Below are 24,844 nucleotides of genomic sequence, written 5' to 3' on the forward strand. Positions count from 1 at the left end.
AGCCCCACATCGGGCTGTGTGCTGACAGCTCAGAGCCTGGAGCTTGCTTCTGTTTCTGTGTCTCCTTCTCTCTCTGCCCTTTCCCTGCTTGCTCTCTGTCTCTCTCTCTCTCTCTCTCTCTCAAAAATAATAAACATTAAAAAAAATTTTTTTTAATTTAAATTTAAAAAATGCCACGCGTTTCCACTTTGTTCTCTTTGGATACTAGCTTTGGGGGAAGCCAGCTACCATGTAAACAGTCCATCTGTCCTGAGGCTGTCATGCTGTGAGGGAGTCCAAATTAGCCCATGAAGAGAGACCCCATAGTGAGCCCTAAGACTATAGGGAGAAAGAGAGATGTCCCAGCTGCTCCCCAATCCTTTGCCATTTCAACTCCAGCCACTGGGTGAGAGGCCATGAGCCAGATCTGCACAGCCTAGTCCTTCCCAAACTCCTGACCCACAGAAACTGTGAAACACACTGAAAATGATTGTTGCTGTTTAAGCTATGAAAAGTGATGCGTTATTGTGCAGTAAAACTGAAACAAGAGTTTTAAAACACTTCAACTGGGGAACCTGGGTGGCTCAGTCGGTTAAGCAGCCGACTTCGGCTCAGGTCATGATCTCACGGTCTGTGAGTTCGAGCCCCGTGTCAGGCTCTGTGCTGACAGCTCGGAGCCTGGAGCCTGTTTCAGATTCTGTGTCTCCCTCTCTCTGACCCTCCCCTGTTCATGCTCTGTCTCTCTCTGTCTCAAAAATAAATAAACGTTAAAAAAAAATTAAAAAAATAAAATAAAATAAAATAAAACACTTCAACTCTGATCTCACGTTCCCAATTTATGTGATGTTATTTTCCAGTACTTTTGTTGTATCTTTTGTTTTGACACCATCAACCAAAATCATATGCAAAGACAATGTATAATTATTATTTTATGCACATGAGGTTTGTTTAGATTCGTTCATATGCTTACCAATTTCTTTGCATACCAGCTTTTTCTTCTGAAGGAACATTCTTTTTTTCCTGAGATACATTCTTTAGAATTTCTTTTAGTGAAAGTGTACTGGTGATAAATACTCTCCTTGTCTGTTTTTCAGAAAATGCTTTTTTTTCTTTTGAAAAATAATTTGCTGAGTACTCATCTCTATTTTGATCGTTTCTCCTTTCAGTGCTTTGAAGGTACTTTTCCGGTGCTTTCTCACTTCCATTTTTACTATTTGAGGACGTTTGCTTTTTAATTGATTACCATTCTTTTGCAGGTTATCTGTCTTTTCTACCTGGCAGCTTTTTACAGTTTCTTGTTACCTTTAGTTCAGTTTTACTAAAATGGTCTAGGTTTGCTTTTTTAAAAAAGTTAATTGACTGTGTTTGATGCTTCGTGTTTCTTGTATTTATGGATTACATTATTTTTTAATTCTAAAAAAGTCTCAATCTTTACCTCTATTTTATAATTCCACAACTCTAATGTAGTCCCTTCTCATTCTATTCTCCACATTTGGTTATCTTGCCTCCATATTTTCTCCATCCTAGACTCCAGCTCACCAATTCTCCTTCAGCTATGTTTAATCTGATGTGTATTCATTTCAACAATCATACTTTTCATTTCTAAATGTTCTACTTGGCTCTTGTTCAGGGTTACGTAGTTAATTTTGATATTCTCTTATTGGCTTATTCCTTTTGTTCTATAAAAATTTCATTCTTAGTTATATACTGCATTCGACAATTCCAGTATATTCTCAGGCATTTGTATCTGTAATTTGTCATTTGCTCTTTGCCTCTGAGGACTCTTAATTTTAATGGCCTGTGTGCATTTCAGTGTTTGCTACATGAGCTTATATTTATTTGAAAGTGATATATGGGAATTCCAAGAGTTTTCTTCCAGAAGAAATATGTGCTTCTGTTGGAAGCTAGGGGCTGCTAAGGACATGGGATCACATTAAATCCCTTAACAGGGCTTTAATGTGGGACACACAGGAGCATAGTAGGTCCTGGGCTTGATCTCCAGCTCTCAGCATTGAGATCAGAATTTTATATCTCATAGTTAGTTTTAGTTCCCACATTTTCTATTTTGTGGGGTTTTGTTTGTTTGTTTGTTTGGGGAGAGGTGTGCAGATACCCTTGGAGAGTCCCTAAATTTGATGACCCCAATAATACATTTGAAAATGTTTTATCCAAGAACGAAATGTATTCCATCAGGAGAGTCCTCCTGAATAGCTATGGTGGATATCAGCCAGAACAGCTTCTACCGGACACAGTTTATTACCTCATTTGTATCTCTCACCATCATCAAGACAATTTTATTCTCACTTGACAGATGGGAGGTTAAGGAACTAACGTTACATAGCCAGCAAGTAGAAGCACTCGTCAGTACTGGCACCAGAATTTGAACACAAATCTGTTGAAAGCCAAACTTGTGTTCCTCGCCATTATGTATGTAATATTGCCTCCCAGACACAAACTTCATAAAGATCTCTACCCTTTTAGAAGCATCTCTGCTGTCTTCTACTCTCTCTAGTTCCAGTTTTAGTATCTGCTTTTTAATGCTCTTCTATCATGACAGACGTTAGACTGAGCGGCTATCAGTGACTGCCAAGCCTTGATGCAAACACTGATAAGCTGCTCTGAGTTTGGAGAGAAAAGAAAAAAGAAGTCATCCGGCAGAACAGATATGGAAGTTTCAGGAACACAATCTGAGACATGAGTCATATAGAATTTTAAAGAGAAACTGCTATAATCTTCTTTAGAGCAAAGTTATTTTCCTCTATGCTCAAATTATTTTTTAAAAGTACAGAAATAAAACACGAATTGTTCTCCCTGCTAATATTGCTACACTCCCAATTGTCTTTAGCAAAAGCAGAGGCAATAACCATTGGATGAAGTCTCTTCCACTTGTATGGAAAGAGATTACCCAGGCTTTATATGATATTAAGAACCTCACAATAAATATTGGGGTCTCATATCAAGTCCTCCTAATGAATTAAAAGTTAAGCATGTACAAATTTTAAAAAGCTAATTCCACCATTCAGTTATACTCCATTTGTTCTAAAGATTTTATTTCCTAATTCATGTCAACTTTTTTTTTTTTTTTAATTTTTTTTTTTTCAACGTTTATTTATTTTTGGGACAGAGAGAGACAGAGCATGAATGGGGGAGGGGCAGAGAGAGAGGGAGACACAGAATCGGAAACAGGCTCCAGGCTCTGAGCCATCAGCCCAGAGCCCGACGCGGGGCTCGAACTCACGGACCGCGAGATCGTGACCTGGCTGAAGTTGGACGCTTAACCGACTGCGCCACCCAGGCGCCCCCAAATTTTTTTTTTTTTAACATTTATTTATTTTTGAGATAGAGAGAGACAGAGCATGAACGGGGGAGGGGCAGAGAGAGAGGGAGACACAGAATCGGAAACAGGCTCCAGGCTCCGAGCCATCAGCCCAGAGCCCGACGTGGGGCTCGAACTCACGGACCGCGAGATCGTGACCTGGCTGAAGTCGGACGCTCAACTGACTGCGCCACCCAGGCGCCCCTCACGTCAACTTTTTTAAAAAAAGAGTAAATAAGTCTTCCCAGGTAAGTATTCCACTAATACTATTTTGAAATATCTGTTACTAAAAAATTCATCTCCTCATCTTAAGATCATAAATATTTTAACCGACACCAAAACAAAATATTTTCTTTAAAAAAAGCTTATTTATTTTGAGAGAGAGAGAGAGAGCCAGGGAGGAGGAGAGAGAGAGAGGGAGGGAGAGAATCCCAAGCAGGCTCCTTTAGCCTGTTGTTAGTACAGAGCCCAATGCGGGGCTCAATCTCACCAACCATGAAATCATGACCTCCACAGAAATCTAGAGTCAGACACTTAACCAACTGAGCCACCCAGGTGCCCCCCAAAAATCTCTTTTTATAAGATAAATCAAACCACATTCAAATTTGATTTGTAAAATTTGGTTTCACGAGATTTTTAAAATATATTCATTCATTCCACAAACATTTACTCTGCATGTCTTGAATGCTAAACAACATGCGAGGGTCTAAAGAGCAAGGTGAAAGATTCTTGACTCCAAGCTGCTCACACCTGTACTACCGCCTCTCATATGCCTACCTGGAAACACACACACACACTCAGGATCCTGATGCTCTTTGTTAGTGGCTGCAAATAATCATTTCCCAAGTTAGAGCTTCAAAGTTTACAAATGAATTCTTAATGTCATAATAGGACAATCAATTAAGTTCCAGTTTTTATGTATAATAATCATTTTCCCAAATACATACTGAACTCCTGTTGCAGGTAAATGGCTAATTGAGTTTTCAACTCTACTGAAAAAACTGTATTGAAACAAGCTTTGAGAAGTCTCATCTCTATTTTTACATCATTTTACTGTAGAATGGCTCAGGCTAGGCCAAGTAAATTTTAAATATTTGTGAGTAATGGAAACTATGGAAAAATCTGATAAAAAAAAATATGTGCACATACATGAAAGTTTTGTATAAATTTCAGAAGGGGTTCAGGGAACCCCTAAAATTCTTCAACAGACCATTCAATAGGATCATGGGAATATCTGCTGACTGTCAGCAACTCCAGGGTGGGAACTTTAGCCGTGTGTCATTCAAGTTAGTACTCCCTGTCCCAGAGCAGATTTCAAATAGTATTTGTTGAATGAACACCCTGGCAGCATTGTTCTTGTGAAGCTTGCATTTTTATCTCCTCTTCCCCTGTGAATTTCCAAGTTCCACTTCCACATATATCCTTTCCTAAAACTTATTTGCTCGAGACAAATCCGACAGCCTAGGCAACAATCTTTTTTCCAGGCTCCATTTTCATAATTCTCCCTTCTCCACTTCACAAAAGGCACACCTCCTATCACCCAAATATTACAATGATGCATTGTCTCAGAGGGTAAAAACCACTCAGGCAGGCAAACAAAGAAATATTTCCAAGATACAGTTTCTGAGGGAGTGTCCCTTGAGAAAGAACAAAAAGATCCTTATAAGAAATACAAAGAAGCTATACTTCATCTTATCCAGAGGATAAACTACTGGCAATCCCCATACCTTACTTCTATGTTGAGTAATTAGAATTCAGAAGTAAGATGATTATATGGGTTACATTTTAACACCTACTTGAATTAAAAGGTGGTCAGCCTTTTTCTTACAGAAAGACAATTTGACTTCTGAATTACTTCAACAAAGAACACTGACTTTGTTAGAAGGGCAGGTAACATCCAAAGAGCTGTATCTGCATTTCTGAGACTTTGGCAATATATATTTAAAGCATATGCACAATATAGAATACACTGAAAGTACATACTTGGTGAAATATAACCTTATGCCAAAAAATTAGATAACTTAAAAATGATCAAGGAAACAATGATGGATTTTTAAAATACTTTTAAAGGATATTTAAACAAAACTATTTGAGGCCCAAGGAATTAGAAGCAGTATGTTGATGAAGGGGTAACCCCATGAACAGATCCTTGCTGTCATCTACCTACAAAACTCAGCAAAGAAAGGAAGCGAACAATAGCAGTGAATTTGAACATCTAATACACTCTGCTGCCATATTAGAACAACCTCTCCTCTCTGAGCCCATAACAAAGCACTCAGAAGGTAAGCGTGACTTCCTGCAAAGCCCTTTCTAACCTTGCGTCTCAACTGTCCTAACTAATCTCTTTGTTCTGGGTGCAGTCAAGAAGAATGCACTTTATATCCACTGAACAACAATTTGTGAAGAAGTCAGATCTCATGTTATGCATTCTTACCACACACACACACACACACACACACACACACACACACACAAAACAGAAGCCCAAGGAAACTTTTGGAGGTGATAGATATGTTTAGTACCTTGAGTGTGGTAGTAAGTATCATTAGTGTATGCATATGCCCAAAATCATCAAATTATATACATTAACCATGCAGGTTATACCCGCAATTATACCTCAATAAAACTGTTTTTTAAAAGATAAGAATGCACTCTAAACAATATATCCTAACAAAGGCTATAGCAGAGTTCCTTGCTGAGAATTTCTTTTAAAGAAATCAATAATGCTATCTTCTCTAACCTTATTTTTGCTACCATAATTATGTGTCCTCCTATACATATATTTATTTTATTGAAAGACAATAAAAGTATTGTTATAAAAATAAATATTCACATGGATTGAATTTCTTAAATATGAAAAATGAAACTATAAATGCACTAGAAAAATACAAGATAATATTTTTTTATGGAGGGGATGTGGATAAGGAGGATCATCCAAAGAAAGATTTAAAAATAAAGCCATAAAGGAAAAGGAAATTTCATTGCATAAAACGTGTTAAATTTTGAAAGGACATAAGTTAAAAGATCTATGATACGCTAGAAGGAAATATTTGCTACATATACGGCAAACATATCTATAATATAAATAGTTAATATCTATCATACAAACCATTTGTATAAATCAACAAGAAAATATTTTTTAAAAGAAAAATCACACAAAATGAGCAAAAAATACAAGCAGGCAATTCACAGAGGAAATACTAATAATCAATACCCACTCAGCCTTTGCTGTATTCAGAAAAATGCATATTAAGTAAAAAGTAATATATCATCTCTCACCTAACAAACTGCCAAAAACTTAAAAGATGAATAGTACATAATGTCGTTTTTAGTACTGGGAAACAGGTAGTCTTATCGTTTACAAAAGAGAAAGCAAATGGTACATTTTAGAAGGGTGATTTCACAGTATCTGTCAAAATTAAAAATTGTTGGGTTGTATTTCTAAAGATCTATTGTGTGAGAATGCTTACTGTTAAACCTAAACAAGCAGGTGCAGCATTGCTTATAAAGTGACACACAGGTGCTAGTCACTTGGATAGGACTCCTTTAGATTACAACTGGCTGAGCCCACAACATCTGGGTATTTCAGTCCTAATTGCTAGTTATCTGTATGGGAGAATATGAGGCAATGTTGGATTCCTCTTTTCACAGGGATTGAGTCATTCTCTATAATGAATAATCCTTGGAGAAACAGCCCATAGTGTACTGACCGGCTTCATCAACTAGAGACCAACCCACCAAAGCTTCCACAGCAGCTGTCAAGATCTCTAGAATTGATTTGGGAGCAAGAATTTTCCATCTGAGTTCCTAAATCTGATTGATTGTAACATAGTATAAGATCATCGCGTGATTAAAAGTTCCTGTGCATTCTAACAATATTATTATGTTCATGCATACATGTACAGTAGGTTGGTCATTTTTTGTTTTTATTCTTTAACAAAACCAATATTAACTCAGTTCACCAATCAATGCCAATCAACGAGTTGGGACAAAAGCCAAGAAGTTGGAGAGTAGTAGGAATGAGTAAGCAGGCTATTGCTTCTTTTGAGCAAAACAATGAATTTTCATGTTATTTTTACCACCTCTGTAGGAAAGAAACGGAGTCCCAGAAGAAGCATAAAATAGTGTTTAGATTCCCATAATCCTGCTTAGTTTATTTACAATTCTCTCCTTCATTTTTCCTGCCTGTCCAGATGGGTTTCTTCTTTATTTCTCAAACTGAATTATGTTCACTGTCTTTAAGATGTTAAATACTTCAAAGGCCTTCCTCTTTAGTTCCTCACAAACAAAAGTCATAAACTCTTACCTTTGCCGAATTATGCTGGGGTTAGCTGTCACTAAATGACTTTTGGATCCAACATCTTTAGTGTATTCACTTGACAAAGGAGGAAGATTGCATCTAGAGAAACAAAAACATTTTAGAATGATTTACAAACTTTTAAATCAAGTCTGTTTTCATGACAAATGGGAATTTTACTAGGTCTAGCTCAGTTCAAAAATAATCATTTTTATCACCTCTCCCTTTTAATAGTCATTAGATGACTAACTATAACCATCTTCAAAGTGCAGTCATAAAAACTAGTCCTGTTTAGACGAAAGAAAATGTCAGCTAGAGAGTTAAGTGATCTATTAAAAAAGAGACATTAACTATTCCATTCAAAATATTTTTGAGGTGGTAGGACAGGAAGTATTAGGCTTGAAACTGGAACTCAAGAGGGTGTGGTACATTAAGGACACAGGACTACAGTGTTCTCTGTATACCCCAAAACCTCAAGACACAGGTAAGAATTGTATTTGCTTATGGTTTTTCTTTCTTTTCCCAAATTCTAAATTTTACAATGTACATTCAAGCAAACTCTGCCATCTAAATCAATATATGCCCAATGCATGTGTTGACTACTGGTGAACACATGGTGATTTGTTATCTAAAGAAATGCACTGATTCTCCACTGTCCCAGTTCAGCCAAGGGAAAGAGTACAGGTGATGGTTTCCTGGTGACAAAAATAACTCCCCTCCCTCACCACACACACACACACACACACACACACACACACACACACACACCACCCCAGCAGCGCCGGCTGCTTTCCTTGGCCACAATGTCTTATGAATGTTTACAATGGAAAATGTGGCAACTGCATATCCAAATTCCATGGCTTTCTACCAGGGGAACATTAGGCAAGTTAATTCATCTGCCTGGCCTCAGTTTACCCATTACACAAAATGAGGATAATGGCTTTTCCTTTCTAATGAGGCTGTTCTAAGGATTACCGTAAAAAATGTGTAAGAAGTCCCTAGCTTGATACCTCACACATAGTAAAAACTAAAAAATATCATGTATCAGAAGTATATATACATATAACTAAATATATACATATTATTTATGAAGACCCTAAATGAATCTGTACTTTACATTAGGTTATCTTTTATTACTCTGTCCTACTTTCTCCTCTCCACCCATAGGTCTAACTTGACTCCTACCACATCAGGGCATGTCTAACTTGTCACTATTTCAACAAACTAAAACTTCATGTGTTTGTAGTGAACAAGAGCTCTGCCATTCCCCCAACTACTAAATTTGCCCTACAAATTTCCCCAGGGCATGGAATTGTCCATGCACCCACTCAGCTGATCAGCTCAAGTTCCTTGATGTTATCTTGTATTTGCTCTGTGACTCCTACCACATCAGGGCATCCTGGGTGGAACTTGTCTCAGTTGATTTGGAATATTCCTTTCATCTGCTCTGCAGTAATGAGATATTGGGTTTTCAGGCAGCTACCCACAGATTAATTGGTCAGGCAGTTGGTGACTTTTGCTGAGTGCCCACTGAGAACAAACACAATGGTCACTGTAAGCGGGTGAAGGGGAAGCCAAGTCACAGGGCCTCCTCTTGAGATGTCTAGAGCCTAGTGGTCACACCATATCTCGTGTGGTTTCTGAGAACCCTTGTGGGGGAATGAGCTTAAGCATTACCAACCAGGCTCATCCAAGATTTAACTGACTTTGGCAAAGATGAAGGTGATTTCAAGGATAAAACATAAGCTAAAATTTGGGCATTTATCTCGTAAGGAAGATTTGATCTTGATAACATTTTAGAATCAAACATGTTACAGAAAAACTGTAACCCCTGAATACCGCTGGGGAGTTCAGCCAACTTGTTTTGACATTATTAATGACACATAGCAGTATTTAATTCCCGTAGGTTGACCCATGGCTCCTATGTCTGGGTTCCTTTATACCTTCTGTCACATAGTAAAAGCTCAAGAAAAACTCCCGGATACTGACTGTCAAATCCTACAACACAGGGAAATGCTTAAAACAATTAAGATAACCTTTTAACATATGCATTTCTGCAAAATAATGACACTGTATTTTGGTGTAAGTGTCTGCCTTAAGTTCTTCTGGGTAAACTTTCTCTTCAAGTGCAAATGTCTGTGGCACATCCTTATAGCTCTTTTCTTAGAAAAAGCACACTGTAACTTTAGCTCCTCAATTCCTAAATTGATAATTACATAGATTTACAAAGAAGGCATATTTAACACAAATTGTTTCTAATAAGGCTTAATTATGTAAAAGTGTTTCAAAATTTGTATTATTGTTTGTTGGCACAATTAACAGATATTAATGGCTAATGTGTCTTGGTAACCGTGCTCATGATCCTGAAAGATTGATCACAGAAATGATGAGAAATGAATATTCTTTGAATTGGGGAGTAAAGTGGTTGGGTTTGGTGAAGAGTATTCTTTAAACAGAAAAAAAAAATCATAAAAGTACTTTTAAAATGTCATACATATCATTCATCATCAGGGAAATACAAATCAAAACTACAATGAGATATCACCTGACACCTGTGAGAATGGCTAAAATCAACAACACAAGAAATAACAGGTGTTGGCGAGGATGAGGAAAAAGGGGAACCCTCTTGCACTGTTTGTAGGAATGCAAACTGGCACAGTCACTCTGGAAAACAATATGGAGTTACCTTAAAAAGTTAAAAATTGAACTACCCTATCATCCAGCAATTGAACTGCAAGGTACTTACTCAAAGAATACAAATACACTAATTCAAAGGGATACACCCTGATGTTTGTTGTGCATTATCTACAACAATAGCCAAACTATGAAAACAACCCAAGTGTCCATCAACTGATGACCAGATAAAGAAGTGGTAATCATATACGTAATGGAATATTACTCAGCCATAAAAAAGAATGAAATCTTGCCATTTGCAGTGATGAGGATGGAGCTAAAGAGTATTGTGCTGATGAAATAAGTCAGTCAAATAAAGAGAAATACCATATGATTTCACTCATGTGGAATTTAGGAAGCAAAACAATTGAGCATAGGAGGAAAAGAGAGAGACGCAAACCAGGAAACAGACTCTTAACTACATCGAACAAACTGATGGTTACTAGAGGAGAAGTGTGTGTGGGAATGGGCTGAATAGGCCATGGGGATTAAGGAAGGCACTTGTTGTGATGAGCACCAGGTATTGTGAGGAAGTATTGAATCACTATATTGTATATCTGAAACTAGTATTATAATGTATGTTAACTAACTGGAGTTTAAATAAAAACTTTAAAAAATGTTATACATAATTAAGTATGCAAAATACACATTTGAGCCTAATTCCAAGGTACCAAAATTATGTTACCCTCACTTGTATCTCTGAGCCACCCAAATCATCTCCAAGATGCAATTACCATTACCTCTGGCTTCCAGACCTTCCAGATAAATTTTATTCAACAATATTATTTTTTAAGTGTTGTATTGGGTTATAGAGCAAACATTTACTTTGAAAAACAAGAAATAGGGGCGCCTGGGTGGCTCAGTCGGTTAAGCGTCCAACTTGGGCTCAGGTCATGATCTTGTGGTCCGTGAGTTCGATCCCCGCGTCGGGCTCTGTGCTGACTGCTCAGAGCCTGGAGCCTGTTTCAGATTCTGTGTCTCCCTCTCTCTCTGCCCCTCCCCCGTGCATGCTCTGTCTCTCTCTGTCTCAAAAATAAATAAACATTTTTAAAAAATTTTTAAAAAAAAGAAAAACAAGAAATAAATTTTTAGCATTAGAAAATGTACTTGAAGGGGGCACTTGTGACAAGCACTGGGTGATACATATAAGTAATGAATAACTAAATTCTACTCCTGAATCCAATATTACACTATATGTTAACTAACCAGAATTTAAATTCAAACGTTAAAAAGTAACAAATAAAGTAAAATTTTAAAAATGCACTTGAAAATACCTAAGCGAAGAAAAGTGTGATATTATTATATCCTAATACTGAAAAAACACTTTGAAGTAATGTGGTATATCCCTGTGTGCAGGTAAGGCTGTTTTTGGATCTGTTCTCTCACTGTAACTGTCCCTGCACCCTATAGTCTAATACCAGACATACTACATGCTTTCTAATCATATGTACTCACTAAATATTTAATTTTGAATGTATGATACTACCTCAATTTTCTCAGGGTGCCCAAAAATTGTGCATGAAGCAACCATTTCTAAGTAGATCCATAAATGGTCAAATAAGAATAATTTATAAACAGATTGTCAACCTTTAATTACTCTCATATTATAAACCATAAATGAGGTTTTTAAAGAATTTAAGTGCATTATGAAAATGGCTCTATTCTTTGCAGGTGTTCAAGACGGTGGCATAGGAAGACCCCATACTCATCTCCTCCCCTGGGCACACCAATTGCTATAGCATTATAGCAATTATAGAGCATATCCCTAAGGAGAAAAGTACTTGAGCCCCAGATCATGCACCCCAACCCCTGGGACCTGCATCAGAGAGATGAGCCCCAAAATGTCTGGCTTTGAAAACCAGCATGGCTTATACCCAGAAGACCCAAAGGACTATAGGAAACTAAGACTCCCATCTTAAAAGGGCTCGTGCACAGACTCATTTACCCTGGGAATCAGCACGAAAATGGCAAGTTGAAAAGCACCTTGACCATATGTGGATGAAATGCACGGGCTAATCTTAAAGCATCTGTCAGAAGGGCAAGGGTCTGTTGGAACTCTCTCCAGGAATGGAGGTGATTCCACGGGTTATTTTTGCACTCTCCTACCTTGCCGGCACCACTTTCCCTGAACTGGTGCTCCAATTCCCTCCTTTGATATAAAATTCCAAACTTAGCAGGCATGAATCCTATTGTTCCCCTGCCCTGCCAAAGCCTGTGGAAGGACATGCTCCAGTCCGGCGCTGTCTTGTAGACCCGTGTCTCCAAAGTCAGCAGCTGCATGCAGGACACACAAAGGATGCCCCTCAAACACCTGGCTCTGGGCCAAGGGGAACTTGTGTATCTGGGCCCCACAGGTCTTAAACAATTAGAGAAACAGTTCCTGGCAGGCAACCAACCCCAGGTCACTGAACAGACAGCAAACTAAAACAGATCCCCATCTTCCTGTAACCATTCTTTGAAGACTGGAACACATTACTGTTTGACATAATACATAGACACAAACACAGAGTGTCAAGCGAAATGAGGAAAAGAGGTATATTCTTCAGTTGAAAGAACAAGATAAAACCCCAGAACAAAATCTTAATGAAATGGAGATAAGTAATTTACCTGATAGAGTTCAAAGTAATGATCACAAAGATGCTCACCAATCTCAGGAGAGTGGATGAACACAGAAAGAATTTCAACAAACAGATATAAAATATAAGAAAGTACCAAACAGGGGCACCTGGGTGGCTCAGTCAGTTAAGCATCTGACTCTTGATATTGGCTCAGGTCATGATCTCACCATCTGTTGGACTGAGCACCATGTCCGGGCTCTGCGCTGGCAGCATGAAACCTGCTTGGGATTCACTCTCTCCCTCTCTCTCTGCCCCTGCCCCACTTGCTCTCTCTCTCTCTCTCACACAAAATAAATAAACATTTAAAAATTTTTAAAAAAGAAAATACCAAACAGAAGTCATAGAGTAGAAAAATACAATAACTGAACTGAAAAATACACTAGAGGGTTTCAACAGCAGAGTAGATGAAATAGAAGAAAGTATCAGTCATCTGGAAGGCAGGACATTGGAACTCACCCAAACAAAGCAGCAAAAAGAAAAAAAAGAAAAAAAGAACTTTGAAGTGAAGATAGTTTAAGAACCTCTGTGACAACATCAAGTAGATCAACATTTGCATAATATGGGGGATACCAGGAGGAGAAGAGAAAGGGACAGAAAATTTACCTGAAGAAATGATTACTGAAAACTTCCCTAACCTGGGGAATGAAATAGACATTCAGATTTAGAAAGTCCAGAGAGTTAAAAAAAAAAAAAAAAGATACATCTAGAGACCCACAAGAGGACACATTATAGTTAAAATGTCAAACGTTAGGAGTGCTGGGTGGCTCAGTCAGTTAAGCACCCAACTCTTGATTTTGGCTCAGGTCATGATCTCATGTTTGTGGGATCGAGCCTTGTGTTGGCCTCTATGCTAACAGAGCAGAGTCTGCTTGGGATTCCCTCTCTCTCTCTTCCTGTGTCCTTTCCCTGGTCTCTCTCTCTCTCTCTCTCTCTCTCTCTCTCTCTCTCTCTTTCAAAATAAATAAATAAACTTTTAAAAAATATCAAAGTTAAAGATAGAATCTTAAAGCAGCAAGAGAAAAACAACTTAATATATATAAGAAACCCTCTTAAGACTATATTCAGACTTTCAGCAGAAACCTTGCAGATCAGAAGGAAATGGCATGATATATTCTAGGTATGGAAAGCAAAAAACTGCCGATCAAGAAGACTCTACCTGGCAAGGTTATCATTCAATTGAAGGAGAGATAGAGGGCTTTCCAGACAAGCAAAAACTAAAGGACCACCATCAAACTGGCCTTACAAGAAACATTAAAGGAACTTCTTTAGGGCACCTGTATGACTCAGTTAAGTGTCTGACTTTGGCTCAGGTCATGATCTCACGGTTCATGGGTTCGATCCCCACCTCGGGCTCTGTGCTGACAGCTCAGAGCCTGGAGCCTGCTTTGGATTCTGTGTCTCCCTCTCTCTCTGCTCCTCCCCTGCTCATGCCCTGTATCTCTGTGTCTCTCAAAAATGAATAAACATTAAAAAAAATTTAAGGCACTTCTTTAAACTGAAGAAGAAGGGCACTTATTAATAACAAGAAAACATATGAAAGTATAATTTTCATTGGTGAAGGCAAATATATAATAAAGGTAATGGACTAATCATTTACAAAGTTACCATGAAGGTTAAAATATAAAACGAGTAAAAATAATTATAATTACAATAATTAGTTAAAGGATACACAAAATAAAAGGATGTAAAACATGACATCAAAAACAAAACATGGACAGAGGACTAAAAATGTATGGCTTTAGTATGTATTCAAACTTAACTTGCTATCAACTTAAAATAGACTAGTCTGAATATATAGGCTGATATATGTAAGCCTCATGGTAGCCACAAAGCAAAAACTTACAGTAGATATACAAAAGATAATAAGAATGGAATTGGAACATAACACTGAAGAAAGGTATCAAACCATATGGGGGAGAGTACAAAAGAAGAAACAAAGAGGAACTAGAAAAAGCCAGAAAACAATGAACTAAATGACAAAAGTACATACCTACCTATAATTAGTTTAAGTATAAGTGGACTAAATTCTCCAATCAAAAGACATAGAGTGTCCATCAATGGATGAAAGGATAGCGATGCCTGGGTGTTCAGTCGGTTAAGCATCTGACTCTTGATCTTGGCTCAAGTGATGATCTCACAGTTTGTGGGATCTGTGCTGACAACATGGAGGCTGCTTGAGATTCTCTCTCTCCCTCTCTCTCTGCCCCTTCCCTGTTCTCTCTCGCTCTCTGTTTCTCCCTCTCTCACAAAAATAAGTACATAAAAACTTTAAAAAAATGGATGAAAGGATAAAGATGATGAGGTATATACATACAATGGAATACTACTCAGTTATAAAAAAAGAATGAAATCTTGCCATTTGTCACAACACAGATAGACCTTGAGAGTATTACCATAAGTGAACTAAGTCACAAAGAAAGACAAATGCTTTGTGATTTCACTTATATGTGGAATCAAAAACACAAAACAAACAAACAAAACAAAACAAAACAAAATTCATAGATGGAGAAAACAGATTGGTGTTATTAGAGGGGACAGGGATGGGAGTGGGAGAAATGGGAACAGGGGGTCAGGAAATACAAATCTCCAGTCAGAAAATAAATAAGTCATGGGAGTAACATAGAGCATGATGACTATAGTCAATAATTACCCTATTGCATATTATGTAATTTTATACGGTAATAGGGAAATGAGACTTATTGTGGTGATTGTTTCAGCGCGTACAAATACCAAATCATTATGTTGTACACCTAAAACTAATATAATGTTATATGTTAGATTATAGTTCAATTTAAAAAAAGAAAATGGTGCTATTCTTGAAATTAAATCAAAGGCACATGCACACATCGCTCTAACTCTTTGAATTCTTAGTCCTCACCTCTCCCATTATTCTATGAACATTATGCTTAATACTGGGCTATGCACCCTAACCACAAACACTCATTAATTCTGAATTTGAATACAGCAATGTTGATGGCCTATAATGCAGTCTTAGTCTTTTTTATTTACAATAAATAAATATAGATAACCTCCTAAAATGCTTAGGTCTAGTCTTCAACACGTTAAGTTTAAAATATGCATCTTCCTAAATGTAGTGACACACACATATACACACTTAGGAATAATATAAAAATACATTTATTTTACTGCCTCCTGCCAGATTATACTAAGGCCTCTTGAAATCACTTAAATTCCCTGAATCTGTGAGTATAATAACCACTCCTCCTTGTTCCTTACATAGTTTTTGGAAAGAGCAAATAAACATACTCAAGAGGAAGCTGAAAATATAAACTAGACTACACAAACTGTTACAATTACATGCTATTCATATAATCACAGATAGAACCAGTTTCCACAGTGGAAAGGCTTGAAGAATTGTCCACTCCAACTCCCTCATAAAGACTGGCAAACTGAGCCCCAGCAAGGATAAATGACATGCGGTAGGTCACAGAGCTAGTTTGTGGCAAGGGCTTGTCCTCCTCTTCCCCACTGTGTTCTTTGCTGGCTCCTCAGCCTCTCCCTAATGCCAGTGCATTGAAGTGGGTACCTGAGTTTGGCCCCAGGGCCTTTGCTCTCCCCATCAACCTAAAAAGTGGCCACTCCCATAGCATAAATATCTCTCCAGCCTCATCTCACTGCACTGTGGCAGCACTTGGCATCTTTTCCACATTAAAGCCTCAGAAAGGCTCTTCCTGTCCCCAGGGTGAAATGGAGAGAGGGCTCACTCCACACACCACTTATCAGAAGGTTCCTGATCCCTCACCCTCTGTCTCTGAATTACCCCTATCAGAGCCCTAGCACATCTATAGGTTCTAAATACAAGACAGAATAGTTTTGGTTTTGTTTTTAATGTTTTTAATGAGTATTTCTTTATTTTGAGAGAGAGGGAGAGAGAGAGTAGGGGAGAGGCAGAGAGAGAGGGAGAGAGAGAATTCCAAGCAGGCTCCATGCCACAATGTGGGGCTGGAACCCACAAACCGTGAGATCACGACCTGAGCTGAAATCAAGAGTTGGATACTTACACAATGGAGCCACCCCGGTGCCCCCAAGGCAGAATTGTTTAACATACTGTTTCTAGACCCAGCTAAGGCCCAAACAAAGCAGGAGCTCAATAAATAGATGCTGTATTGACTTGAATTACGAGAACTACATTATTATTTTCTACATTTTCTTATTGTTTATATATATTGCAATAATAATAATAATAATTGCAATGGAGAGGAAAACATAGTCCTACACTGGAAAAACTATGGCAGGGCGCATCCATGAAGGAAAGACAGATATAGAAGAATCTCCCCACTGTGCTACAGGCTTCACCAAAGATAAAGTCTTCTAAGAAGCCCAACTCTCGTTCTCTGAGTGGGAGCTTGGCCCTCCCCCAGGTACATGGCTTCCCCTGAAATACTCACAAGGAGTGCTTTCACTCTCCCCTATTCCATTGAGCTCAGAGGTGGTTTAGTGTGCTCTTAGCCACCTTTGACCATTTCTAGACCATTATTTATTTACCCTTAAACATGAACACAAAAACCAAATCCCATGCCACTGTTCCCCTTCCTTTACTCAGCTTCTTCCTTCCGTCTGTGTTGCTGTAGGCCTCCACCTTCCTGGCCCTGGAGCCCTCTGGCACATGGGTCATAGTTATTCCTACTTCAGGGAGACTTTGGGCTTTGGGGTCCACCTGAAAGAATCTCCACAATACAGCTTCAAAGTTCCTACACTTCTGCAATTACATGTGTCTTCTTTTTCTGCCACATGTCCTATCATCCCCCAGACAAACTGAGTTCTGCCATCATATACTCCAGTGGGCCACTCTTTGACATCGGTTCTTACGATTCCATCTCTCCTTCATCTTTGCCACCACCCACTCCCTTGGGGCTCTGAATGACCCTGTCCTTTGGCCCCGTTTGGTGCCCTTCGTCTCTTGGTCATGCTCCTCAAAGCCCACTTGCTAACCAGCCCAGACTTCAAGGTGTGTCACCTCACACTTTCTCTAGCCAGGATCCTCCATGTTGTCACTCCCCATTCTTCCTCCCTCTCAGCCACACAGTCCCAAACTCATGTTAATCCAATCACTTGCTGTCTTCACTCCTGGTCAAAATCACCCACAAGTGCAGGATGGCACCACTACAGGTTGATGGTCTCTAGCCCTGGCTGGCTGCATCTTAGCAATTCTTTTACATGGCCCTGTAGAAGCCTCCTATTTTCCCCTCGAAGTGACATGTCACCACTCAGTCCCTTTACCAAGCTTCCTCCCTGCACAAAAGTTATGACCCCTCCTTCCTTCCAGTGTTCCTAGCCAAACACACATCATCAGATCCCTCTTCAAATCCCACTGGCTACTTACAAACATTTTTGTGAAAAACAGAGAAGAAAAGGGTGTAGAGTGTAATGAGTAAATGAAAATGTGTATTCACAGTCAATTTTTAAATCAATTTTTAAAGTTTTTGTCACCTGACTGTATAATCTAACACAAAACCTCAGTGTTTCTACTTTTGGGTTTCCCCATGACCTCTGAACCCTTCTTGGCTTTGTACTTTCTTGGGGCATGTTCCCCTGCTCCCCGGCCCTCTCTTAAATTCACTTGTACATGAACTTGAAGGGAAGCTAAAGAGCAGTTACAATTGATTAATCACAAGTGACTAGTTTTGAAAGGCCCCAGGGCTTGTGGGAGGTGTGGGGAAAAGGGGAGAAGGCAGAGGCCGCGCTGTGGGTGCTCTCTCTTACCGCATGACAAAATTTGCTTCATCTATTTGACGGCCACAGCCACTCTTCTTCAGAATCCCACCATTTCCCACCACCGCGCATTTCTTCAAGGGCAGCTGGAATGGGGTTGCCTAGCAACAGAAAACAAGGCGGGTTTTCACTGCAGAGAACACACAACTGCTCACAAAATCATTGTTTACAGCAGATCCATTGGAGGAATTTGATTGAAGACTGGGCAGAGCAAAAGAGCATGTGGAAAGAAAGATGCCAAGAAGTTTGTAAAGAATCCACTAGCCTGTTCCTTTGAAACTAAAAGAAAGAAAGAAAGAAAGAAAGAAAGAAAGAAAGAAAGAAAGAAGAAAAAGGAACTTTGATTCCCTGAAGTGTTTTTAAATATAACATATTTTGTATCAAATTGACCATGTACATCGTGTCTCCTAGGGAAAATAGAAAAATCCAGGTCTATTTTTAATGGCATTAAACTTGGAACAAACTCAAATGAATTCTATCCCCCTATCTGAGTGCAATTTCATTAATTCCTACAATCCTCAGTTCCCTCCACAAATGTTGCTCAGTGCTTCTTATGCTAACTGTCCAGGGTAAATACAAAGATACAAAAAATCACAGGCCTCAGACTCACAGCCTGGGATGTAGGGAGACTGTGAACATAAAAAATTATGTAACAGACCCTAACGTAATCCTGAAATTGTTGTAGAAGAAGTATGCTCTAAATGCTATGGAGAATCCCACACAGGAGGAAAAAGGCAAATTTCTGCCAAGCCAACTCAGGGAAGGCTTTCTCACTTGAGATGAATCTTACAGGATGAATAGGATTTTGCCAGGCAGAGAAAGCAGTATAAACAAAGGCACAAAGTATGCTGAAAGCACATGCTGTGTTTATGAGAAAATGTACACTTTGGGTGGGTCTGTCTAGAACCTGGGAGGCACTACGGGGCAAATGACTGTGCAAACCAGACGGCATGTGACTTTCCTCCTGCAAACATTGAAGTGGAGTGTAAAGAAAATGTTCAGTGTACCTGAGTGTTCCCTGACGTGCTATTTATAGTATGAGGGACTTTCAAAACCTAGCAATAGCCCTTGAAAGTGAAATGCGTCATCCAGTGTCTTTCAGCTGGGTCAGGAAGAAGCCCCAGGAAAATGATCTCCTGCTTACTAAAACAATGCCTAGTGGTTGGAGTTCTTTGGGGGAAGACCTCACATCTACATAACTGGTGCATAAAATAACTATTCTGATATTAAGTAGGCCATTTTGGGTGAATTCAAAGCAAATAATATGGACTATACCAAGAGAGTAAGTGGAATAAATACATGAATATAAAAGGGCTTCACATAGGCATAAAGTAATTAAGCCAGAAAAATAAAATCCCAGGCATCTGTGTGAAACTGAGGTAGGCACTTCATGCAGCACAAGAAAAAAACTTACTTCCTCTATTTCTAGTATGTAAAAGGAACAGCCAGAGCTATGAAAATATAGTTCATAAAGATACAGTACTTAAACTGTAAAGTCCAAGTATTTGCCAGCACACAATTAAGAACTCCCTACATGACTGCAACAGAGAACAGTCCACAGAACCCCAGAGCAGGATACAGAGAGGAAGGACAGACAAAGGCCAGAACTCTAACACTTCCAGATTGTTCCAGGATGATATGTGCAATTTTTCTCAGTCATTCCTGAGGAGAATTTGAAGTCAACATTAGAAATACATTGGTTAGATCTATAATATGTTGGGAGTAGGTTTAAGCAATTATGCTCAAATCAGCTATTCATTTATTCCACAAGTATTTACTGAGTACCTACTATGTTCCAGGCACTATTCTGGGTGACAGGACATAAGTAATAATCTCTGTTCCTATGGAGCTTACATTCTAGTGGGTAAACAGATAATAAGTGAAGTCAAACGAGTAAAATGAACAGTATGTCAGACGGTGACATGGACTGTGGAGAGAAACAAATCATTGGCATGAGACAATCAAGAAATGCTTTTGAAGAACTGCAATTTAAATAGGGTGGTTGGGGAAGAACTCAAAGGAGACATGTAAGCAAATCCCTGAAGATGAGGTAGTGAGCATTACAGATGTATCTGGAGGGAACCGCTGATGTAGACCTTGAGGAAGGTCTACATGTCCTATCATCCCTCAGACAAACTGAGTTCTGCCATCATAATATACATAATATACATATATAATATGTATATTATTATTTGCATATCTATTTGTACCCCTCCTGGGGTACAAAAGGAAGAGCAAAGACCCCATTGTCTGGAGATGAGTAAGCAAGGGACAGAGAAGTGGGAAAGGAAATCAGAGAGTTAACTCATGGGGAGGTTAGGGAATAACTTCTGTAGGGTTTTGAAGGGTATGACAAAGACTAGGTTTTATTCTAAGATGAAAATCAAGTCAATGCAGGGCAAGCAAAGAAATGATGTTAGGCCATATTTTGGAACAACCACTCTGCCTTTGCATGAACAGACTATGAGATGTCATGAGCAGAAAGAAAGGGACCAGTCAGGAGTCTCCTGTAACAGTAGACTAGGGATTCTGGTAGCTTGGACTAGGGTGATGGCAGTAGGGATGATGAGAAGTGAGCAGATTCTGAAGATATTTTGGAGGGAGAGCTGACAGAATTTGCTGATGTAACAGAATTAGAGTAAGAGAAAAAGAGGGATCAAGAATGATGCCAAGGGTTTTGGCTAGAACAGCTGTAAAGAAGGACTTGCCATTTGTTGAGGTATAGAAGATTACAAAGGAGCAGGTTTTGAGGAGAATGATCTGGAGTTCAATTTTAAATATGTCAAGTATGAAATCCCCTTTAGGAATTTGTTTTTAATTTTAGAGTGGGGGCAGGAGCAGAGAGAGAGAGAATCTTAAGCACACTCCATGGTCACCATAGAGCTGGATGTAGGGCTCGATCCCATGACCCTGGGATCATGACCTGAACCGAGATGGAGAGTCAGATACTAAACTGACTGAGCCACCCATGCGCCACCCCCTTTAGGCATTTAAATGGCAGTGTCAAGTAGGCAATTGAAATATGAGAGTACAGTCAGGGAACTGGTCTTTCCTGGACAAAAACAGCCAGGAGCGCTCAGCATACAGTATGTAGCTAAAGGTAGGAGACTAGATGGTGAAGAAGTGTAGACAGAAGATAGAAAAGGTCAAAGACCTGAATCCTGGGACATTCCAACAAGAAGTCAGGAGACTGAAGAGAAATCAGTAAAGGAGACTAAGGAGTAGCCAATAAAATGGGAGGAAAAAAAACACAGGAAAAGTGTGGTATCTTGGAAGACAAAAAAAAAGTGTCAAAAAATAAAAGGAAAAAATTGCAGCAAATGCAATAGATCTGTGATAATAAATAGGTAGATTAACAAATAGATAAAGTAAGATAACAGCTGAAAGTTTCCCTCTGGATTTAGCAACATGGAGGTCACTTGGTAACCTTAACAAGGATAGATTTGGTTCAGCAGTGTAGATAGAAAGCCTGATCTGAGTTCAGTGGGTTATACATGTTTATTTGCGTATCTATTTGTACATAGTTTATTTGAAAAGTGTGAGCTCATTCATGCTCAGCTAATATTTAGTTTGCCTGCAAAAACCAGCTTAAACCCCCCTCATTGTTGTTAGAGTTTTTGAACCAGATCAACTGGCAACTCCAGGCTTCCGGTGAAGAATGTGGGCACAGAAGCAGCAGCAATAGTTGCCACAGCATAAAGTTAGGTGCCACCAACGTCCTCACTTCCAGTTTGTGGGATTGTGCGATGGTAGGGCAGGCTGCCCAACCCCTCAGGGTTCCCTCTTCAGAGAAGAGGGATAATATTGCACGGGAGTAGGTGAGATGATGTACATGAAGCATCTCATCAAACTACTGGTTCGGTGACCCACTCATCTTCCTCCCCTTCTTCTTCCATCCCTTTCCTCCTCCCAGCACAGTTCATGGATTTGTTCAAGCCACAGAAAACTGAGATTCCATAGGTTTGGAGGAACACAAGAAAATAGTTCTTTATCGAACTCTATCTTAACAATTAGAAAATGTAACTATTATATTCATGTACTATAAAAAAAATTTTCAAAGCTCTTGAACAGAAGCCCAGGGATGGGGGGAGCCGTTTATTTGTTTCTGTTAATATTTGCTTGCCACTTCTTCATTTGGTCAACTACTAGCCCTCACACTAGCAATTTCATTTCAATAAATATTTCTCAAGTGCCTAAGTGCATACTCTTCTGGGCACTGGTAATACATGAGTGAACAGTAACAGCTCACCAAAACTTTACAGAAAGGAAAAACTTAATTGAGAAAATACTGTGGAATTTTTTTAACTGAGATAATAATGTCATTATGCTATTTTAGGTACAGAATATCTAAACTTCGGCAATGGTCAGTGCTTACCAGAAGGATATGTGAACACGATATACTCCTTTTGGAGTACGGTACATAGAAAGAACTTTTGGTCATCCATTTCAAGATGAATATTACTATTTTGGCAAGTATTTTTTTTATTACGGCATTTCCTCCTTTCTTTTCAAACGTTATCTCCTTGCATCCCTGACATAAAATGTCCACTGGATCTGAGAATATAGTATACGGCTCCTCCTGCTAACCTTAAAAAATACTACTCCATTTCCAGCAGTATATGAATGGATAAAAAAGTCATGGTGTATGTGTGTATATATATATATATATATATATATATATATACATATATATATGTATATGTGTATATATATATATATATATATACATATATATATGTATATATGTATATATATGTGTGTATATGTATGTATGTATATATGTATATGTATGTATGTATGTGTGTGTGTGTATATATATATATATATATATATATACAACAGAGTATTACTCAGCCATAAAAAAACAATGAGATCTTGCCATTTGTGACAATATGGATGGACTTAGAAAGTGTATGTTAAATGAAATAAGTCAGATGGAGAAAGACAAATATCATATGATTTCACTTATATGCGAAATCTAAAAAACAAAACAAACTACATAAACCAACAAACAAAAAGCAGAAACAGATCCATAAATACAGACAAGAAAGTGATGGTTGCCAAAGGGAAGGAAGGTTGGGGGATAAGCAAAATTGGTGAAGAAGACTGGGAGATACAGGCTTCCAGTTATGGAATGAATAAGTCATAGGAATAAAAGATCCAACATAGGGAATATAGTGAATGGTACTGTAATAGCGTTGATTAGGGACAGATGGCAATAGCATTGTAGAGGGACTCACAGTGATCATAGCATAATGTTTAGACTTGTGGAATCACTATGTTATGTCCTTGAAACTAATGTAACACTGTGTGTCAACTGTACATCAATTAAAAAAACAAACAACAACAACAACAAAATACTACTCTAAATGAAAGGATGGATTAGGCAGATCAACCACATGGATGAGTTAAAAATATTTCTGGACCACTAATTCACCTGAGGGATCTTTGTCCAAAGCTTTTTGCTTATCACTGTACCATCAATTAATGGCCATCTTCTTAATGACTATATTATATTAACTGTCTGGAATTCAGATTCTGGATTGCCCGTCCCCTCAAATTCCCAGTGCCTCACTGTAAGTCAGGTATGGTCATACCAATCCCATTTCTCTCCCAGTATGACTGTGAGAATTAAAATAATGTGAGGCATTGAACATCATCAGGAAACTCTGAAGTCCTATACATAGCCTTAGTACATTATTGTATACTAAAAAAATTAAATGCTCTGGGGAAAAAATGTACCATTATATTGCTAGACCACTATAATATATAGTTTATCTTTGTATGAAATACCTTCAATTTCAAAGAGTTATATAGACTTGAACAAAATATTTTTTGATTGGCCCTTGAATATATGTACTACTTCTATCAGTCAATGAGCTTTTAAATGTACATTTTTGTGTGTGAATTGTTACAAGTTAGCAATCTTTTTTGCTCAACACTTTATATCCCAACCAAGCATGGAGCAGATAATCAACAATTCATTTAGTATGTTGATTATTTAATCAGATTTTTGTTGAACACCTAATCTATTTCAGCAGTACCTTGCCTAAAGTGGAACTTTCTTAATGTCATAATGGATATATAATTTAATCTCCAAACTTCAAGAACATGGATCTGCCATTTTCTAAGAGTCAATTAATAAAGACATTCCAAATTTTGTTTTTTGAGATATCTCTTATCTTTATTATGGCCCATGGCCTACATTACCTGTGCCTCTTCTTTTTT

The 24,844-nt window shown here is 38.4% G+C and overlaps 1 protein-coding gene across 2 annotated transcripts in view; it reads right to left on the reverse strand.

Moving 5' to 3' along the window:
- Nucleotides 1–24,844, reverse strand: part of ST8SIA1 (ST8 alpha-N-acetyl-neuraminide alpha-2,8-sialyltransferase 1) — a 150,727-nt gene that overhangs the window by 40,548 nt on the left and 85,335 nt on the right. The window contains exons 3-4 of one of the 2 annotated variants that reach the window (XM_045467235.1): nucleotides 18,608–18,717; nucleotides 7,602–7,694 (exon numbers count right to left, since the gene is read on the reverse strand). In XM_045467235.1, coding sequence (XP_045323191.1) covers nucleotides 7,602–7,694; nucleotides 18,608–18,717 — 203 coding nt within the window. The remainder of the gene's footprint in view (nucleotides 1–7,601; nucleotides 7,695–18,607; nucleotides 18,718–24,844) is intronic. The other variant, XM_045467237.1, reaches the window with a different exon arrangement.

The sequence above is a fragment of the Leopardus geoffroyi genome, chromosome B4 (genome assembly GCF_018350155.1).
Source record: "Leopardus geoffroyi isolate Oge1 chromosome B4, O.geoffroyi_Oge1_pat1.0, whole genome shotgun sequence".
Taxonomy (NCBI): Eukaryota; Metazoa; Chordata; class Mammalia; order Carnivora; family Felidae; genus Leopardus; species Leopardus geoffroyi.